The sequence below is a fragment of the Anolis carolinensis genome, chromosome 1, assembly GCF_035594765.1.
Source record: "Anolis carolinensis isolate JA03-04 chromosome 1, rAnoCar3.1.pri, whole genome shotgun sequence".
Classification (NCBI taxonomy): Eukaryota; Metazoa; Chordata; class Lepidosauria; order Squamata; family Dactyloidae; genus Anolis; species Anolis carolinensis.
The window spans coordinates 232994289-233013616 of record NC_085841.1 but is presented as its reverse complement, the minus strand read 5'-3'; the positions used below and the strand labels follow the sequence as shown (position 1 = coordinate 233013616).

The 19328-nt window shown below is 38.2% G+C and overlaps 1 protein-coding gene across 1 annotated transcript in view; it reads left to right on the top strand.

Moving 5' to 3' along the window:
* Positions 1 to 19328, top strand: part of thsd7b (thrombospondin type 1 domain containing 7B) — a 629413-nt gene that overhangs the window by 281383 nt on the left and 328702 nt on the right. The window contains exons 6-7 of the mRNA XM_062966810.1: positions 15143 to 15298; positions 18920 to 19117. Coding sequence (XP_062822880.1) covers positions 15143 to 15298; positions 18920 to 19117 — 354 coding nt within the window. The remainder of the gene's footprint in view (positions 1 to 15142; positions 15299 to 18919; positions 19118 to 19328) is intronic.

Sequence of the window (19328 nt, the reverse complement as noted above, 5' to 3'; positions counted from 1 at the left end):
CTGCCGGCCCGTTTAGCTTGGATAAGTGAGACTCTACTGTATATCTAACTAAATTAGGAAAATCTGATTATCTAATATACATTAAATTTTAGTAAATTATCTGGGGAAACAACTTATTAAATTGTGATCCATTTAAACAAATGGAAGTGGCAGGAAAAAAGGACTAGTTCACACATTCATTCTTTTATATAGTATATCATATTTTTATTTATGTAGAATGAGATCTTGGTGACAGGTGGCCTTACGTTTTCAAAAATGGGTCTCCACCTTTTCTTCTGAGGCTAAGCTTTCATCTAGATCAGCAGTTAGCATTGACCTAACCATGTAATCTGCAATTTCCACTATTTTCTTGGTCAACATGGTTACCTTTTGGAAGGAATAAAACTTAACTTTAGGATTTTGTTGCTGTTTTCACCTGGCATATTGTTTTGGATATGTTCTCTTCCCAATTCTGAAAGAACTTCGGGGACTCAGAACATGCTTGGCATTTTGTGACATGTTGATAGATTTTAATATGAGTATTGCCCAACTGTTGACAAACATGTTAAAGAAATATTACATTAAGGTGCCTTATATTGTGTTAGCAGATAGGAAAGATTGATCTAAATTCACTAACTAGATCCATTAGAACAGACTCATGGAATCAGTAAATGCTCGGTGAGATAACATTTTTGTAAGTGTTGTTGATTTGCTTTATGGATCTACTTTAATTGACAAAGTCCCCAGTTGTTTTTGGCCTTTAACTCCCAGAAATTCTAATAGCTGATAAACTGGCTGGGATTTCTGGGAGTTGTAGGCCAAAAACAACTGGTGATTCCAGGTTAAGAACCACTGATTTAGGCTATAGAGATTATGCTTCCACCTAATATCATGCCAGTATTCATACAATATGTTGAGACTTCCTTCGGCAATATTGCCACCCCCTGGGCTAAGAAAATAAACAGATTGGAAAGAATTACTCTTTCCTTTCTAGTGGGTTTTGAAAACATGTAGAGAATTGTTTAGTGAAAATATAATAATTTTTCCTTCCTGGATCTTTGAGTAGAAACAGTACTTTTCAGTGCTGCATCACTACTAGGAAACCCCTGCTAATCATCTCCCTCTCCCTCCCCCCCTCTCTCTATCTCAAGTGAAATTATGAACCAAAAAGTAGGCTCTTATGGAAAAGAAGGCACACATTCCTGTTACTGTTTTGGATGAACTAGATTAAATTATTTAAATCAAAAGCAGCTTCCCAGAGAGTGCTCTATGTGGTTTGCAAAGGGTCCCACTGCAGAATTGAAAACTAGACTTGTCAAAGTTGTCCACCCTGTGATAGCAACAATTTCAACAGAAAAGACTATATTTTCATAAATCATAGTTTAATCTTGTGCCTATTAGAACATACATAGAAATGGTTGATTTTGCATGCTCTCTTAATATTTCACGATGGAAACTGGGACACCTGTGGCCAAACAACAGCAGAATATAGGCAACATGGCAAATGAAGAAGGTCATACAAGCTAAGAGTCTCCACCAGTTACCTCTGTGAAAGGGCAAGATTTCATTCCTCCCACCTCTCCCTATGACGTTTGCATTCTGAGCTTCATTTTAGTAATTGAAATGAATTGAAAACAAAGGGAGAATGTGGGAGTAAGTGAGAGAAATTGGGGCACTTTAAAAGCAGCTGAAAAAATTAGGATGGTGGATGATGACTAATTGGTACTGTAACTGTCAAACCAAGACAGATGCAGTGTATGATGTTGACCACTCAGTATTGTCGGTTATCCAACCTTGTTTCTGGCACAGTCTATTTTAGACCCTTCCTAAATCTGTCGAAGCATCTCCAGATACCTTCACAGTGGGGAAAAATGCTAAAACATCAAAGGCAGTGCATCGGTCAAGTAAGAAGTCAGAAAGGTTGAGCAGAAGCATACAGGGAGGTATAATATGAATGTATGCTGTGTTACAAAGAGGAAAGAAAAAGCATGCTTAAAAAATATTCAGTCAACAGCCAAAGCAGTGAGATTCAGTGATGTAGATACAGAAGTTGGGAAAACATGGAGATGTAGCTGTACCACCAGTTAATGGTGAGAGATTCTCCTTAGACAGGAGAGCTTTCAGTCAGAGTATGAAGAGAGCGACCCAGATAGGGTAATTACAATGCTAAGACTGAAGAAAAAGGTAAGATTTATTGTAAAAATGTTTTGCTTGCTCAGTGAAGCTGGAGGAGGAAGGGCACACTGGGAAGATTTTTCTTCTCATTTAGTGGAAGGTAAAAAGTTCTCCACATATACCCTGAAGTCAGGCTGGAGGTGGGAGAGGATCCCCATTCCAGAAATATTAGAAATGGGAAACTGGTCTGAAATATAGGAAAAAATTGGGATGAATTTTGAAGCTCCAAAGCGAGGTTGGTAATGAGCATATTTAGAGTAGAACTTCGTAACTTTGCCCATAGTGAGAAATAGAAACAGGGTTGTAAGACTGATGGTTTCTTAATTAAATGTGCATTTTTGGCTACAGATGTGAAGGTGCTTTTCTAGAAAGCCCAAGTCTTCCTGGTGAAGAGCACAATTGCACTATATGGGAAATGTGAAATTTAAATAAAACAGAGTTATGCAGGATAAGGATTGGTGTTCATTTATGGTTTCCTATCCAAGTACTAACTGGTGTTGACCCTGCTTAGTTTCCAAGAACACACAGGATCTGATGTCTTTAGGATAGTTAGGTCATTAATAGCTAGAATAGGAAGAAATCAGTCTGCAATATAGTATAGAATAGACGGTTTTTGTGGTTAGTTAATATGAACCAACATTTCATAATGTTGTTTTATAGATTTTTGTAATATAAACTTGATTTTTCCCCTCAGTTCTGGATTTTGGAAAGGATTTATTCATGCAACTTTCGGTTTCCAGTTGAGTCAAATCTCTTAACCATGTCAGTCTAGCTTTCAAGTGCTTCATGTATCAAGTTATTACCTAATTCAAGTTTGCCTATGGGACTTTACTGTTTTAATTCCTTGTTTCTTGTGCCCTGCTTCAGGGAATTGTTATGGAACTGTGGATTGGATTTTCTGGTGAAACTCTATAGATCATCTTGGATACTTTTGGATTTTTGATTAATTTTTTTTACTATTTTTATTGCTTTGCCTTTATATATTCTATAATAAACTGCTTGCTGGTTTTACCAATCTGGTGTGCTGTTTACAATCAAAAGGTTCCTGCCTTGGAGTGTGACAATGACAGAGACATCTTAACGAGATGCTTTAATTAGTATTCTTATTCTATGTTCCTCTGCCCCAACTCTTGCTCCTCCCTCTTATATTTTAAGGTTTTTTTTGCAACAGTTTATTTGACCTGATTAATATATATACAGACATAAGACATAAGCAGCTTTGTCTCTTGTCATGTATGTGTGTGCACACACATGCCTTCATGTTGCCTGTCAACCTCTATTGACCCCATGAATTTCATAGACTTTATTTAGGCAAGGAATCATCAGATGTGGTTTTGTTAATTCCTTTTTCTAAAATGTAGCCTACAGAACCTGATATTCATTGACATTCAAGTACCAGACAGGGTTGACCCTACTTAGCCTCCAAGATCAGATGTGAACTGGTGTTTTTAGGGTATTTAGTTGGTAGCCTTGTTTCTTAATTCTTTGCAATCACCTCAAAGCTGGGTTTGTGGGAGCATGGGGATCTACAGAGCCATAGGAACCCAAGATGCTACCATCCTTTTTTCATTTGCAGCTGGATTCTACACTGCTTATGCCCCTGAGCCAGAAGATTTGCTCCTATTTTTTATCTCCTTTTTCTCTAGGCTTTTAGCTTTGTTTTGCTCTTCTTCCTAGTCTCCCCCAAGGGGCTCTTGCTATTGAAACTGAACATTGCAAATTTTGATAAAGAATGGGAAGGTGATGAGAAGTAATGTTGGAGTTGCTTCGAGAACACGCTTGGCATGTGCTCATTCAGGAAAGCTGCAGGAATGAGAAGGATTGATAAGAAAATTCTGATCTTGTCTGTGCTTTGTTTATCAAATTATCAAGCCACACTACTTTGCAATATATTATCAGCAGAAAGACTTCACTACTGTAACAAGACAAAGCTGGCATATAGTCAGCAATGACATAAAATAAGTGCTTTCACCTGAATCTCATTTACACTGCAGCCATCTTCTGCTCCTCCTCAGGGCTGTTTTACTATTGAATTCTCCAGGGGATAGTTCTATTCCTCCGAGTATTTTTCATACCTTGATACATATGAGAAACAAATGTGTGATTCATGTGACTTGCTTGCTTGCAAACAATATAAGGACAGTTTCTGAAATTTTGCTTCAGGCTACCAGGCTCATTTGGAATACAAGTGGAATATATCACATGCATATATGGTGACAATCCAGCTGAAGTTACGTACTTCTTGGTGCCACTGAAATAGATTGGATGCATGCCTCATTTTAACTGGATCAAAATCATATTTGGAGGAGAGAAGATGTAAGAATTTATAAAAGGAGTGATATTCTGGTTAGATGTCTAAAAATGAAAATTGGAACATACACCATTAATCTTCACCCCTTTTAATCCAAGTTCTCCTTTAACATCTCATATAAGCTGCTTTAATTTTTAACCTTGTAGGTCCATGGTTTATTATAGACCAGTTAGTGACAGAAGACTGCTGCATTAAACAACCTTGTAAGTCTTTTAAGATAACTCTCCAACTCCATGAGAGTTGCTCTTTCAAAAGTTGGTCTCCTTGTAGAATACATCTCAATGATGCAATTATATCAGCAGGGTTAGTTACATAATAATAATATAATAATTTTATTTTTGTATCCCACCTCCATCTTCCCGAAGAGACTTGGGGTGGCTCACATGGGACAAGCCCAATCAACATAGGTTAAAAACATAGTTAGCAAATTAAGACATCGTATCACATAAAACCACATAAAACAATATAAAACAATATAAAACATATCAGCAGCAGTTTAGGGTCTGAGAATAATAGTTACTAGGAGTTCAGAGGATCTGGGTTTGTGCAAGGAACTCTGGTGTGGCTTACTTGATGGAATCATTCAGTTATAAATATGGTGGCATGTCAGTAATAATACTACTAAGACCTATAGGACAGGGACTGTGATAAATGCTGTAGCTGAGGTGAGGTATCGTCATTTTGGCTGAGTGTCTTTTAGTCTACTTACTCAAAAGTTTAGAAAAGGGTTTAGAAAAGGCAGAGGAACAGGAGACCAAATTGCCAATATCCGCTGGATAATGGAGGAAGCCAGGGAGTTTCAGAAAAACATCTACTTCTGCTTTATTGACTACTCTAAAGCCTTCGACTGTGTGGACCATAACAAACTGTGGCATGTACTTGGTGGTATGGGGATACCAAGTCACCTTGTCTGTCTCCTGAGAAATCTGTATAAAGACCAAGTAGCCACAGTAAGAACAGACCACGGAACAACAGACTGGTTCAAGATTGGGAAAGGAGTGCGGCAGGGCTGTATACTATCGCCCTACCTATTCAACTTGTACGCAGAACACATCATACGACGTGCAGGTCTTGACAAATCCAAGGCTGGAGTTAAAATTTCTGGAAGAAACATTAACAACCTTAGGTATGCAGATGATACCACTCTGATGGCTGAAAGTGAGGAAGAGCTGAGGAGCCTTATCACCAAGGTGAAAGAAGAAAGTGCAAAAGCCGGGCTGCAGTTAAACATCAAGAAAACGCAAATCATGGCAACCAGACCGATTGACAACTGGCAAATAGAGGGAGAAACGTGGAGGCAATGACAGACTTTATATTTCTAGGTGCAAAGATCACTGCAGATGCCGACTGCAGCCAGGAAATCAGAAGACATCTACTTCTTGGGAGGAGAGCAATGGCCAACTTCCATAAAATATTGAAAAGCAGAGACATCACACTGGCAACGAAGGTCCGCATAGTGAAAGCAATGGTATTCCCCATAGTAACCTATGGATGCGAGAGCTGTACCATAAGGAAGGCTGAGCGAAAGAAGATAGAAGCTTTTGAACTTTGGTGCTGGAGGAAAATCCTGAGAGTGCCTTGGACCGCAAGAAGATCCAACCAGTCCATCCTCCAGGAAATAATGCCCGACTGCTCACTGGAGGGAAGGATATTAGAGGCAAAGTTGAAGTATTTTGGCCACATAATGAGAAGACAGGAAAGCTTGGAGAAGATCATGATGCTGGGGAAAATGGAAGGAAAAAGGAAGAGAGGCCAACCAAGGGCGAGATGGATGGACGGTATCCTTGAAGTGACTGGCTCGATCTTGAAGGAACTGGGGGCGGTGACGGCTGACAGGGAGCTCTGGTGTGGACTGGTCCATGAGGTCACGAAGAGTCGAAAACGACTGAACGAGTGAGACGACGACGACTCAAAAGTAAATATAACAGTGATCTTCTGAAATAGAAATACATGCGAGACCTGTTGTATTATTCAATAGCACTCCTTAGCCATGTTGGGTTGCCTTACAAGGTAGCAGTTCCCACACAGCTGAAGGTATATCTAAAGGACTTTAAAAGGAGTTTAATGTTAGTTCAGGGAGAATGAACTCAGCTATCACAAAATAGAATACACAGCTCCTGTTCTAGAAAATTAATTTTTTTGTAGAAAGGGAAATGGATAGAACAAAATAAATATTTCTTCCAAATGACCTAATTTGTTTGATAAAGGGCATGCCTTCACAGCAAGAAATAAATGTATTCTAACCTATCTGTGTTAATTTTACATTGTTGGAATGTTCAGCTATTGATCTGTAGGTTCACCGCCAAACATTTGTGTGAGCAGAATTGATAAGATTAAAGCCACATAATGGAATGATAAATATGTAACAGCTAGCGTCTTTAGCGGAGACCCTTTGAAACAAAACATAAAAGGATGGTACACAAATCTTTGGGGTCTTGTTCATGGGTGTAGATGGATTGATTTTTTTATGACTCATTGCAGGCTGTACACAAAATTTCATCAGGAAACATCGGTTTCTATTTTGGATTTCCCTTGCCCATCTTCTTCTCCTCTTGAGACAGTTAAATTCATCATAGGGAAGTAGCAAAGAATATAAGGTCTTTCATTTGTCAATCATACTATGTATATATTCCAAACAGTATTTTCATAAACCTAATTGACTCCTGCACAAAATTTGTCCTTTTTTCCTCCCTCTCTCTATAAAGGAAACACTCTTTCTTTGCAATAAATGGAGCAATTTATACAATAGAGGAAGGGGCGGCAGGTTAGGAATTACATAAGTAAGGATAAAATTAATTAACGGGGATGAAATGTAATCAGGGAATCAGAATAGGTAAGTTAAGAAAAAAGGCAAAATTTACTTAAAACCCAGAAAGATCAGGAAGCAAGCTGAAAAAAAACAAAAAAATCTGAACAAACAAAACCCTAAAATCAGCCCAGAAAAGGCAGTGGAAGAAGGAGTGGCAGGAGAGAAGCCTTGACAGAGATGAAGCAAATTAGCAGATGTGAAGGAATCAGGAAATTGGAGTAGGCAGGCATGTCAAAAAAGTATAGGAACATAGACTCAGAGCCCAGAGAGTCCATTTTTGGCGTGTTCCTTAGACCACAGGGTACAGGAGAATTGATTGTGATTTTTGCTGCACATCTTGACTCTCTCATCAAGCAAGACTAGAAAACCAGTCCCAATATTGTAGTATGCAGTAAACCATTATTCAGTAATTGCAGGCAAGAAAAAAATCCCAAATGGTTCTAAATTATGGGAGGAAATACTGATACCTTTTCATGATATGTTGGTAAATTGGAAAATCAAGAATGTCCATCCTTACTGAATTAGCATAGGATATTATCAAATATCACAGTTGAAAGTGAAGCAAAGCACATTTCAAAGTTTATTGAAACTGATGTGAATACATCTCTACTTCTCTCTTATGACTTTATTTTCAGCATAGGAAATACAGTTTTCCTTTGCATCATAGGAAGGTAGCAGAGTGAGACAGAATATAATGTAACCCACAAAAATAACTTTCTAGTTTTGCGCTGTACATTTCAGTGCAAATATGAAGACAATATTGTTCCCATTCACCCATGTATTCAAGCTTTCTCCTCAAATGAGAGTATAGAAATGTTATCCTACCATGCAGAAGTTGTTACTCTTCAGTCTGAAAGAGGTTTCCATGCTATTGCCAGGATTTGCTAGGAATGCCTATCAGTACTGTTACATTTCATGTACTGTCAGCTATCCAGACTGTGTATCATTTCTATATGTTTTATCAGCACCATGAAGAACTCATTCCGAGCAGGCTGTTTCTGCCTGCTTCCCCATGATGAGTTCAGGCAGAGACCCCAGCTGATAAGCACCTAGGAAAACTCCTCCAACAAATGTAGCTTAGCAGCATCTGTTGTTAGTTTCGATCACTGCCAGGATTTCTGTTTCAAGGGAAGATCTGAGATTGGCCTTGCATAAACCATATTCCCTTTGTTATTGCCATTCAGTTTTGGCAACTCAATTGAGTCCTGCTGAGAATTTTTTGTCTTTCCCAAAGAATAGCAGGAGGGATGCATACAGTATGATAGCACAACCTTGTTCTCTGGCTGATGTATGCATGCATTCCCACACATATGAAGTATAAGTAGAATACACAATAGAGTTTATATGTTAGATGTCAAATTGTTAGATCCCTGTGTGATACTACCATTGCTATTTTGACCATGGCTTTTCCTACTCTTATGACTTCATTGAGATGAAAAATACTCTTTGAAAAGTTGGCCAGTGGTTCAAACATTTGGTAATCTGTTTTAGTAACTTCTTGGAAGATCAGCACCATTGCACTATTAAAATTGAATGCTATAGCAATCTTGCATCTGTAGTATGGTAGCAATTTGATCTAAATTATCAGATCTTTTATACCACTTAAGAAAAACATGTTTTGCAGACTCCTTACTCATTTGTTCCTATTACTTTAGTGCCAATAGCCTGAGATGCAATGCACTTTTTCAATTAATTTATAATAGTTCTGTGAGGATATAATAATATGGTTCGAAAGACAATTAGATAGCCCCATTTGCAACTAATGGACATTAGTTTAAGTGGTTAGTGGATTGTCTGTGGTATTCTCTCTCTCTCTCTCTCTTTTTGAGAATCATACTTGTATGATTTTAGAGAAAGCGACCTCTTTCCTATCCTAAACTCAGGTAGCAATTAGTTCCATATAATTCTGCTAGAAATTAAGTATATATTGACATTTGGTGGATATCAAGATTCATTGCCTTGCATGTTTAATATTCATTAAAGAGAAGTCAATTCCAATTGCGTTTTGAAGGACAACCTTTCTTGAGGTTCTCATCTTGTTACATAGAATCAAAATATTTTTATTGTAGGTGTCTGGATTCAGAGGAGTTCTTTACTTTTTTCAACCCACCAACCCAGCTCTGTAGAGGACATGAAGTTAGAGATCAAGCAGAGAGCTGAATTTACCTCCTAGGAGAAAAAAATATCTTAGAACTGTCACCAGTAAAGGATGCACCCATAACAGGCCTGCATAACCTGTGACCCTCCAGGTGTTTTGGATTTCAGCTCCCATAATTCATGGCTATTGGACAAGCTGGATAGGGCTTCTGAGAGTTGGGAGTCTCAAATACCTGGAGGGCCACTGGTTGTGCAGGCCTGATCTATATGCATATGACAGCATAAAGTAGTGAAAGTATAAATCAACAAATCCTACTGACAGAGGATGTCAAGTCAGTTAATTTTACTAACAGCCTCCTCGTATTGGGTTGTTTTCGGCGGCATGCGCCAGTTTCTCGATAGTTTGACAGAGCCCAACAGATCTGATTGCACAATGCAGAGGAACTTCCACAGGGCTCCATTGTGAAACTATCAAGGAACTGGTGCATGCTGCTGCCTTGTTGTGCATGCTGCCACCTTTCCATGTTGCACCAGAAGCAATGGGGGGAAGCTAGGCCATTGATGCTTCCCCCTGTGGGATAAGGATTCTGATGAGTCGGGAAATGCGGGGCTTGGGGCAATGGGTTTCCCACGACCCTGGACAGGCACCACCAGAATCGCCACAATGTGTGGTGATTCTGACTGTCTTTGTGATGAGGTAGTAAGAATATCACTGGTGTTTTTATATAGTTACAATCATCCTCCCACCATCAATATCAAGTACTCAAGTAGAAACCTTGGACAAGAACAGTATATTTATATATATTGATTTATCATCTTACTTTAGCAAAAGTTGTAGATTTTTATCTAAATTTATTACCTTTCATAGCTAAGGCAAACATATCTAATTAATAGATAAATATATTAAAATGTAGAATAGCATGTTGTGCTGGAGTTTCCAGATTCCACATAATTGAACCATTGTGTTTATTATTACTGAAGCTATATTACAAAATATAGGTAAAGGTAAAGGTTTCCCCTGACGTTAAGTCCAGTTGTGACTGACTCTGGGGGTTGGTGCTCATCTCCATTTCTAAGCCGAAGAGCCAGCATTGTCCATTAACATCTCCAAGGTCATGTGGCCGGCATGACTGCATGGAGCGCCGTTACCTTCCCGCCGGAGCGGTACCTATTTATCTACTCACATTGGCATGTTTTCGAACTGCTAGGTTGGCAGGAGCTGGGGCTAACAGTGGGTGCTCATTCTGCTCCCAGGATTTGAACCTGGGACCTTTTGGTCTGCAAGTTCAGCAGCTCAGCGCTTTAACGCACTGTGCCACCAGGGGCACAAAATATGCAAAATATACATGTTTGAAAATTCAGCTATGACAATGCTTAGCATTCAAATGTGTTGAAGGATAGGAGACAGCTCATTGTGAACTGGCTGAATGATGTGTACATTCTGATGAAGGTTGTCACGTGCGACCTCCCACCTGAAGAACTAATAAAGTATAAATATACACAGTTCAAAAAACATATCTGCCTCATTTACTTGAAATCTCATGTGTTAGCAGAAATAATTTTTAATTTTTAATTTAGTACTTAGCTTTTAATACATAACATTATTGTCATCATTAAGAGAAAGCCTTTTCATCTCTTCACTGATCTGATAAAGACACAAGTTTACCCTGTTTTCAGAAGGTGACATATAAACAAACGATTAACTGAGGTAGAAATGTATATAGAGCTTGGAAAAGTTCCTTTACTGATCTACGGGTTCCATAGTTTTCCCAGGCAGGATGGTAAAATTTGTTGTTGTTGTAGTAGTTCAAAAAGTTATCTTTACTAAACTTTAGGTTTGTGTGTGATGTTTTGCTCAGGTTGCCTTGCATTTCCTGCCTTTCTTCCAAGACAGCTTGCAATATACAGTTAACAAAATAAAGATAAAAAATATAATAATAAAACATTAAAACATTTCATAATCCTTCCTATTAAAAACTGGACCAATTTAAATCCGGCTAAAATGCTTAAAATATATCAATGATTAAAATATAACATGGTTTAAAAGTAAAATATAACCAAAAGCCTATTGAAATAAAATGAGTGTTTACCTACTAGTGTGAGGGCGATCTGGCTGTGACATCTGTCATCCCATTGATTGCCAGGCTGATCTGGCTGGCTAGACAGATGTCCCCTTCGTCCCTCACTGCTCCATGTGCATCCCTCCTGAAGCTGCACACTCGATAGAAGAGGACGATGTCCCAGGTGTAGAAGGAATGTACCAAGGTCTCCAGTCTTCGGTCCCAGCTATACGATAGCTGCACTCCCCTGCTAGAACTTCCAAATTTCCTTTGACCAGAATCTGGCAACTTGGAATGCCTCTGGTGTCGCTGTGAGAAGGTCCTCCATCATGCATGGAGTAGGCCTCAGATCTCATTGTAGTAGGTGGTCTGTGGTGTGCTCTTCTCCACACACGCATGTTATGGATTTTGTAGCCCCATTTTTTAAGCTTGGCTCCGCATCTTGCGATGTCAAAGCGCAGTCTGTTCAGTGCCTTCCAAGTTGCCCAGTCTTTTATGTGCCCAGGCAGGAATTTCTCATCCTGTATCAGTTACTGGTTGCAGTTCTGGGTTTGAGCCTGCCACTTTTGGACTCTTGCTTGCTGAGGTGTTCCTATCACTATCTGTGTAGATCTCAGAAAGCTATTTCTTGATTTAAAGCATTGGCATGCAGGCTGATATCCAAACGGAGGATGAGCTGGAGATGTCAATGCCTTTGTCCTTTTATTGCTGGCTGCTACTTGCTTACAGATGTCAGGTGGTGCAAAACTGGCTAAATAGTATGATTTCTTCAGTGGTATAGGCCGTAGACATTCTTTGATAATATGGCATATCACATTCAGAGCCATGTCCATTGTTTGAACATGATGAGATGTATTCCACAATGGACATGTGTACTCAGCAGCAGAGTAGCAAAGTTCAAAGGCTGATGTCTTCATTGTATCTGGTTGTGACCCCCAGGTTGTGCCAGTCAGCTTTCGTATAATATTATTTCTAGTGCCCACTTTTTGCTTGATATTCAAGCAGTGTTTCTTGTAAGTCAGAGCACTGTCCAGGGTAACTCCCAAGTATTTTAGTGTGCTGCAATGCTCCAGTGGGATTCCTATTATTACGATAAAGGACTTTGTTTCTTGTCAAGTGGTTAGAACTGATCATAGTTTTGGTGCAGTTTCAGATTCTCAGGAAGACTTCAAGCCCACAACCATTATGGCATTAAGAACACTTTGTAGAATTATTACATCTAGGGTATTACTCAGTTGCATTTTTAAAATTATCATTTCGTTTTTAAAATCCTTCCAATTATGAAACATTGCATTATAAGAGTTAATGCTATGTATTATGTTTATATACCTGGTGTATTTCAAAAATAAATGGATTGTTGCCAAAAGGCAATGCAGAATCATGTCAAAACAAGCGCCATGGCTTCAGCAACATGGCTAATGCTGTTTTATTTTAGCTGGAACTGAATCTGTTTGTAATGATGAGGTTGTATGCCTGATTTGCTTTTTTGCTTGCCAGTGAATTACCAAATTGATAAACTCTTTTGCTGAAGGGCATATTAAGAAATGCATGAGGCTCTCTGTGAGGGAAAGGCTTGGTGGTTAAAATAAGCTAATATTTATCTTGCATTTTCTGCCATTTGACTTTAAGAACCTGTTAAAAAGGACTATTTATTCCAGAAGTAAGGTGAATTGGATTTCTGCCAGCTTAGGTGTAGTCCCCTAAATGAATGTATGTCAAAAGCGAAATTGTTTCTGAAATACAAATTAATTCTGAAAGCATCCTTTCAATCTAAGTAAAACCTTCCATTAGTAAACTTTGTTATGAACGTGTATCCTACAAGTACCTGAAGAATAAGATGTGGCTGTATTGTCCATTATCATTATTTTTTAAATAAACTTTGTTGATTCCTGGTATGTCTGCATTTAACTTGCAATTGTGAATTGAAAGAGTTATGGATAAATAAATTTTGTAAGGTGTTCCCTATTCGCTATCTCTAGTCAAAATTGTGACACTATTTCCATGATTTACATCCAATCCACAACATACATGTACTTTACCAGATATCAGCAGTATGGGGAGAAGGGGGTCCATTTTGATGGTGCTTGATGGTCCTTGGAGCATGGGTGAATGATATTTCCATCAAGTTGTAGCAGTTGGGCTGAACAAGTTACTTACTTAAGAACTGTATTTTTTAGCTAACTAGCTGTTATAGAATACTGGCAAATATGTTTTGTGTAACTTTTTTGGAGGAAGGGGGAAATCCCAAAATGCAAAATCACATTATTCCTAATTATGTAACAATTTATCATTATTTTTGGGGGGAGGGGTTCTTTGCTTTGAACATTTTTGTAATTTGGGGGAAGAGGATTTTCCTGACATGCATATGCATGCATATATATGTTTATATGTATATGTATATGTTTATGTATGTATGTTTATTGGTTATCCTACTTATAGTAAGAGATGACAAGTACTTGTTGGGCTTTCTTTGTCATATTTTCAGGTAGTTAGTGAATGATGAATTGGCTGTAGGGGAATGTAATGGCTCAGCAGGGTAGACTTCAGTTCTACAGTTATCAATTTGGTTATTATGTTATTAATATAATTTTTGGAAAACAAAGGAAGGACTGAGAAATGAATGCAGGAATCGAGAAGGAATATGTCATTGTAGCTTTTGAGGAGGAACTGGAAGAGTACAAGGAAAATTGGACTGAGAAGATAATCTGAGAGATATTCTGAGAGGTAGTCTGAAACATAGGTAGGGCAGCAGTGCAGAAAGAGTAGGATTTTTTGAGGGTGCAAACAGCCTTTTGGTGGGGACACCAAATGGGGGCCCCTAGTAGACCTAGAGCAGTGGTTCTCAAACTGTGGGTCCCCAGGTGTTTTGGCCTACAACTCCCAGAAATTCCAGCCAGTTTACCAGCTGTTAAGATTTCTGGGAGTTGAAGGCCAAAACATCTGGGGACCCATAGGTTGAGAACCACTGACCTAGAGGAATGAAAGTCATGGACAAAAGTGAACAGTTCTAAAACAAGGATGCTACACCAGAAATCCACTACTTTACTCCCAGAAACCCTTTTTATATATGTAACTTATACCTATAATTTATACATATACCAAGGGTTTCTGAGTGTAAAGTAGTGGATTTCTAGCGTACCATATTCCCTGGTAAAATCGCAGAACCCTAGCCTGAAAATGTTAGGGCAACAGGTTGGCCCTAATGTACAGAATGACTTCGACTGACTTTTATAGCTTTGTTATTTAGTTAATTGCTTACATTACCCATTAATAAGATGTTAGTAGCATACTCATTTTAAATTTTAAAAATTCCACTTTCAATAACCAAAATGAGTTGATTGGCCAATCAATTCTCAAATCACTAATTAAAGAAAGGTGAGCTATGAATAGTCAAAACCATTAACATTGCTGACATTACAACGATTAAGATAATGACTTTTTAAACTCCTGTCAAAATTAGAAAGAATTATGGTCAAGAAATTATTTTGATCCACTTAATTCTGTGCTCGGATATTGCATTGTATACATACTTTTCCAGTCTGATGCTCTTGGGGAGACAAATCATCATGAGTTTTTTTCCTGCTTTTAGCTTGGAGTCTACATTTATATTACTTTTGGGAAAATGCATCTGAAGTATATTTCTGGACTCAACTTTCTGAAGAATAATTTGTGTATTTTTCCCTCCCTTCTCTGTCCTCTCCATATTTCAAGTGATCAGACCAGTTGAAAAAAAGCAATGCCTTGCGTTTGCTCCCCCGGCTTCTCAACTCTGTAGTATTCCTTGTCCTCCGGAATGTCTGGTTTCTTCCTGGTTGCCATGGGGCCCTTGCATTTATGAAAACTGCCAAGAGATTCAAGGGAGAAAAGGTACATTCTAAATTATGTTATAATCATTGTTATTGTTTCTGGGTTTTGTTTGCTGTCTCCTAAAAAGGCAAGCTTTGCACGCCACTGAATCAAAATGATTCAAAATGTAGTTTTGTTTATTTTTAATTTTAATCAAGACATTTCTTTTGATAGATTTTTTAGCCAATGATGGCAAAAGGTTGCTAGTTTCCCCCATCAGTTGCTGATCAAATGGTAGAAGTACATGGCAATTATATCAGCCAGTTTTAAGCATTAATTTTAAACTCATGTCCTTTGTTCAATCTCTGTTTTGTGTATTTTAATATGCATTTTATAGAAATAAGTTTTAATATGTATCTTTCATAAAAAATAAATTTAATGCTAATTTGTGTTATTTTTACAATGTTTATGTGTTTTAATTATTCTGTAACCCGCCTTGAACCATGAGGAGAGGTGGATAAGAAATAAAATTATTATTATCATTAACAAATCTGTATAATTTTCTAGCTTTGCTTTATCTGCTCCCTGATATAATGATGTATGTGACAAGTAAATTGTGATTATCATTTTTGCTATTATTCTGTTGAATTTAGAATTTGAATATATGATTTTAATCAGGTAGATGATAATTAAATTTGAAGAGTGCAATATGTTACATCCTTATTCCTTCATAAAGTAGATTAAATATTTTCATTCTCATTTGGTAATCTGTTCCAGGATAAATGGTTTAATTCTTTAGCTTCTAATAACATTAATCAAGGCTTAGCATCCATATCTTTTAAATGATTGGGTTGAGTAAGATGATTTCAGCCAAAGGAGGGCATGCTGTGGGGAACTATTTATAACAGTATGACTCCCATATCTTGAGAGAGAGAGAGAGAGAGAGAGAGAGAGAGAGAGAGAGAGAGAGAGAGAGATACATTCCAAGGCACTGAATGATAGTGAAAGCCTATATTTGGCTGTACATGGGCTAGAGGCATAGCACAGAATTCAACTAGAGGACCTACTGCAGCCCACAAAACCCTTCTGGGGGAATGTGGGTAAGGGATACTGTGGGTATTGTATCAGTGGATAAAGGAGTTGTGTTTCGGATTGTTCAGTGCGTGAAACCCAGTAATCTAGCAATACAATGCACAGTTTAACCAGTTCAAAAATATGCAACACAAATATGAAGAATGTAAAAAACAAAAACAGAAATTTACTCTTTTAAGTATTTAGTGCAGTGAATTCAGAAAACACAATCAGCAGTATAGTCACAATTCCTTTTTATGTATTGCATTCACACATAGTCCATATAGTCCATATTCTGTAAAATCAACTTCCAGCAAGGCTTCCAAGAACAAGCACAAAGTAAGCCCAACTCATGGGACAAACTCTTCCCAGTTATACTCCTCTGGGAGTCGCCCAAACTATTCGACCCTGATTGCACATCTGCATACCAGTGATGATTCCACTGCAACTTAGCCATATATCTTTAAAAGTTGTACTAGAGTTCCTTCCCTTGAGAAGCATCCAAGGCACATATTGCCTGCTCTAACTAGAGGTAGCTAGAAATCCAGTCCTTGCTTTATAACTATTCTTGAGGTTACAAAACAAGAGTGGGAGTTGTTTCTTTATTTTAAAGGAGAAGGATGCTTCATGAAGGATTCCAGGTATGTGGTTCTTTCTGTGTGTTGTTATTGTTGTTATATGTACTTGTACTCCACGCTTCCAAAGGAGTCTGAAAGTGGCTAACAGTGAAAACTAACAACATGTGAATTAAAACCTAAAACATCAAACATTAAAATAGGATTAAACACTGGATTTATTAAAAACAAAACAAAACAGGGTTGTTGTATGTTTTCCGGGCTATATGGCCATGTTCTAGAAGTATTCTCTCCTGACGTTTCGCCCACATCTATGGCAGGCATCCTCAGAGGTTGTGAGGTATGGAAAAACTAATCAAGGAATGTTTTATATATATATATATATATATATATATATATATATATATATATATATATATATATATCTGTGGGAAGTCCAGGGTTAGGGAAAACATGGGAACTAGGGGCAGTTAACAAAGAATGCCCCCAAGCAGAAAGTAGCTAGCAGATATAGCCATTCAATGCAAATTAGGGTGATTAACTGGAACATTTATGCTGGCCTCCAACTGACAAGAGTTCTTCCCTCACCCTGGACTTCCCACAGATATATATACACATTCCTTGCTTCGTTTTTCCATACCTCACAACCTCTGAGGATGCCTGCCATAGATGTGGGCGAAACGTCAGGAGAGAATACTTCTAGAACATGGCCATACAGCCCGGAAAACATACAACAACTCTGTGATCCCCGCCATGAAAGCCTTCGACAACACATTAAAAATAAACAGTTAAAACACTGTAAAATACATAAGAACACTACACAACATTTGGTCTTAAAAACCTTCTTTAAACTGCCTGCTCGAAAAGAAAGGCTCCAGCCTGCCACCAGAAGGACAGTTGAGAATGGGCCATTCTGGCTTTACTGGGAAGACAGAAGTTCTAAAGTCAAGGGGCAGCCACTGAGAGAGAAGGCCCACTCTCTAGTTCCTACCAACCAAGCTTGTGATGGTGGTGGCGCCAAAAGAAGGACCTCTGCTGAAGTTCCCCAGACCTGTGCAGGTTCATATAGGGCAGTGATTCTCAACCTATGCATCCCCAAGTGTTTTGGCCTACAACTCCTAGAAATTCCATCCAGTTTACCGGCTGTTAGGATTTCTGGGAGTTGAAGGTCAAAACATCTGGGGACCCACAGGTTGCGAACTACTGATATAGGGAAATGTGATCTGAACCTGAGCCATATAGAGCTTTATATGTCATAATAAGCACTTTGAATTGAGCCTGGAAACAGACTGGCAGTCAGTTGAGCTAGTGCAAAAGGAGGTTGCCCACTCTCTGCAACCAGCCCCAATTAGCAATCTGGCCACACTATTTGGACCAGCTGAGATTTCCAAATATTCTCTTCATCCCACATGGAGCACATTACAGTAATCCAAATGGGATGTAACTACGGCACGCACCATGACATTTTTTTAGTCTGAGTAGTACTAAGAATTAACAATTATTAGTCTGAGAGCTTAAATTCCTCAGCAATCTGGAAATCCCTGGATGCCATAGGATATAGCCACCACAGTTAGAATGGAGGCAAAGTACAGTAGAGTCTCACTTATCCAACACTCGCTTATCCAACGTGCTGGATTATCCAACGCATTTTTGGAGTCAATGTTTTCAATACATCGTGATATTTTGGTGCTAAATTTGTAAATACAGTAATTACTACATAGCATTACTGTGTATTGAACTACTTTTTCTGTCAAATTTGTTGTATAACATGATGTTTTGGTGCTTAATTTGTAAAATCATAACCTAATTTGATGTTTAATAGGCTTTTCCTTAATCTCTCCTTATTATCCAACATATTCGCTTATCCAACATTCTGCCGGCCCGTTTACGTTGGATAAGCGAGACTCTACTGTACTATAATTGTGTAATGTGACATCTCGCTGTCTTTGCCTATCTTTAAAATATACTATAATTTCAAAATTACGCAATAGCATCTTGCAAATGATATCTTTCGTTATGAGATGAAACTCAGTCATCTATGTTTTTACTCTCTTAGGTTTCAAAACAAGGCACAGGCACATTGTTGTGGAACCGATGGGTACCTCTGACAACTGTCCACATTTAATAGAATCTATTCCGTGTGACAATCCAGTGTGCTATGATTGGATTATTTCAGAAGGATCCTGTTTGCCATATAATGGAATATGTGGGCCAGGAAGTCGCATTGTGCATGCTCAGTGCAAGAACTACAAGGGTATGTTGTACTGATTGCATGTCCTATTAATTGATATTGCATATATGTGCAAAGAAATTTTGTGATAATTATCTTTAATGCAGAAGTACTTGATCCATAGCTTATAATTTATGATTGGGTACAAACTGAAATTGTTTGCTTTATCGTATTTTGATATTTTTAATTTATCTGTGATCCTGTGATCCTGAATCAGCACTCTGTTATCTATCAC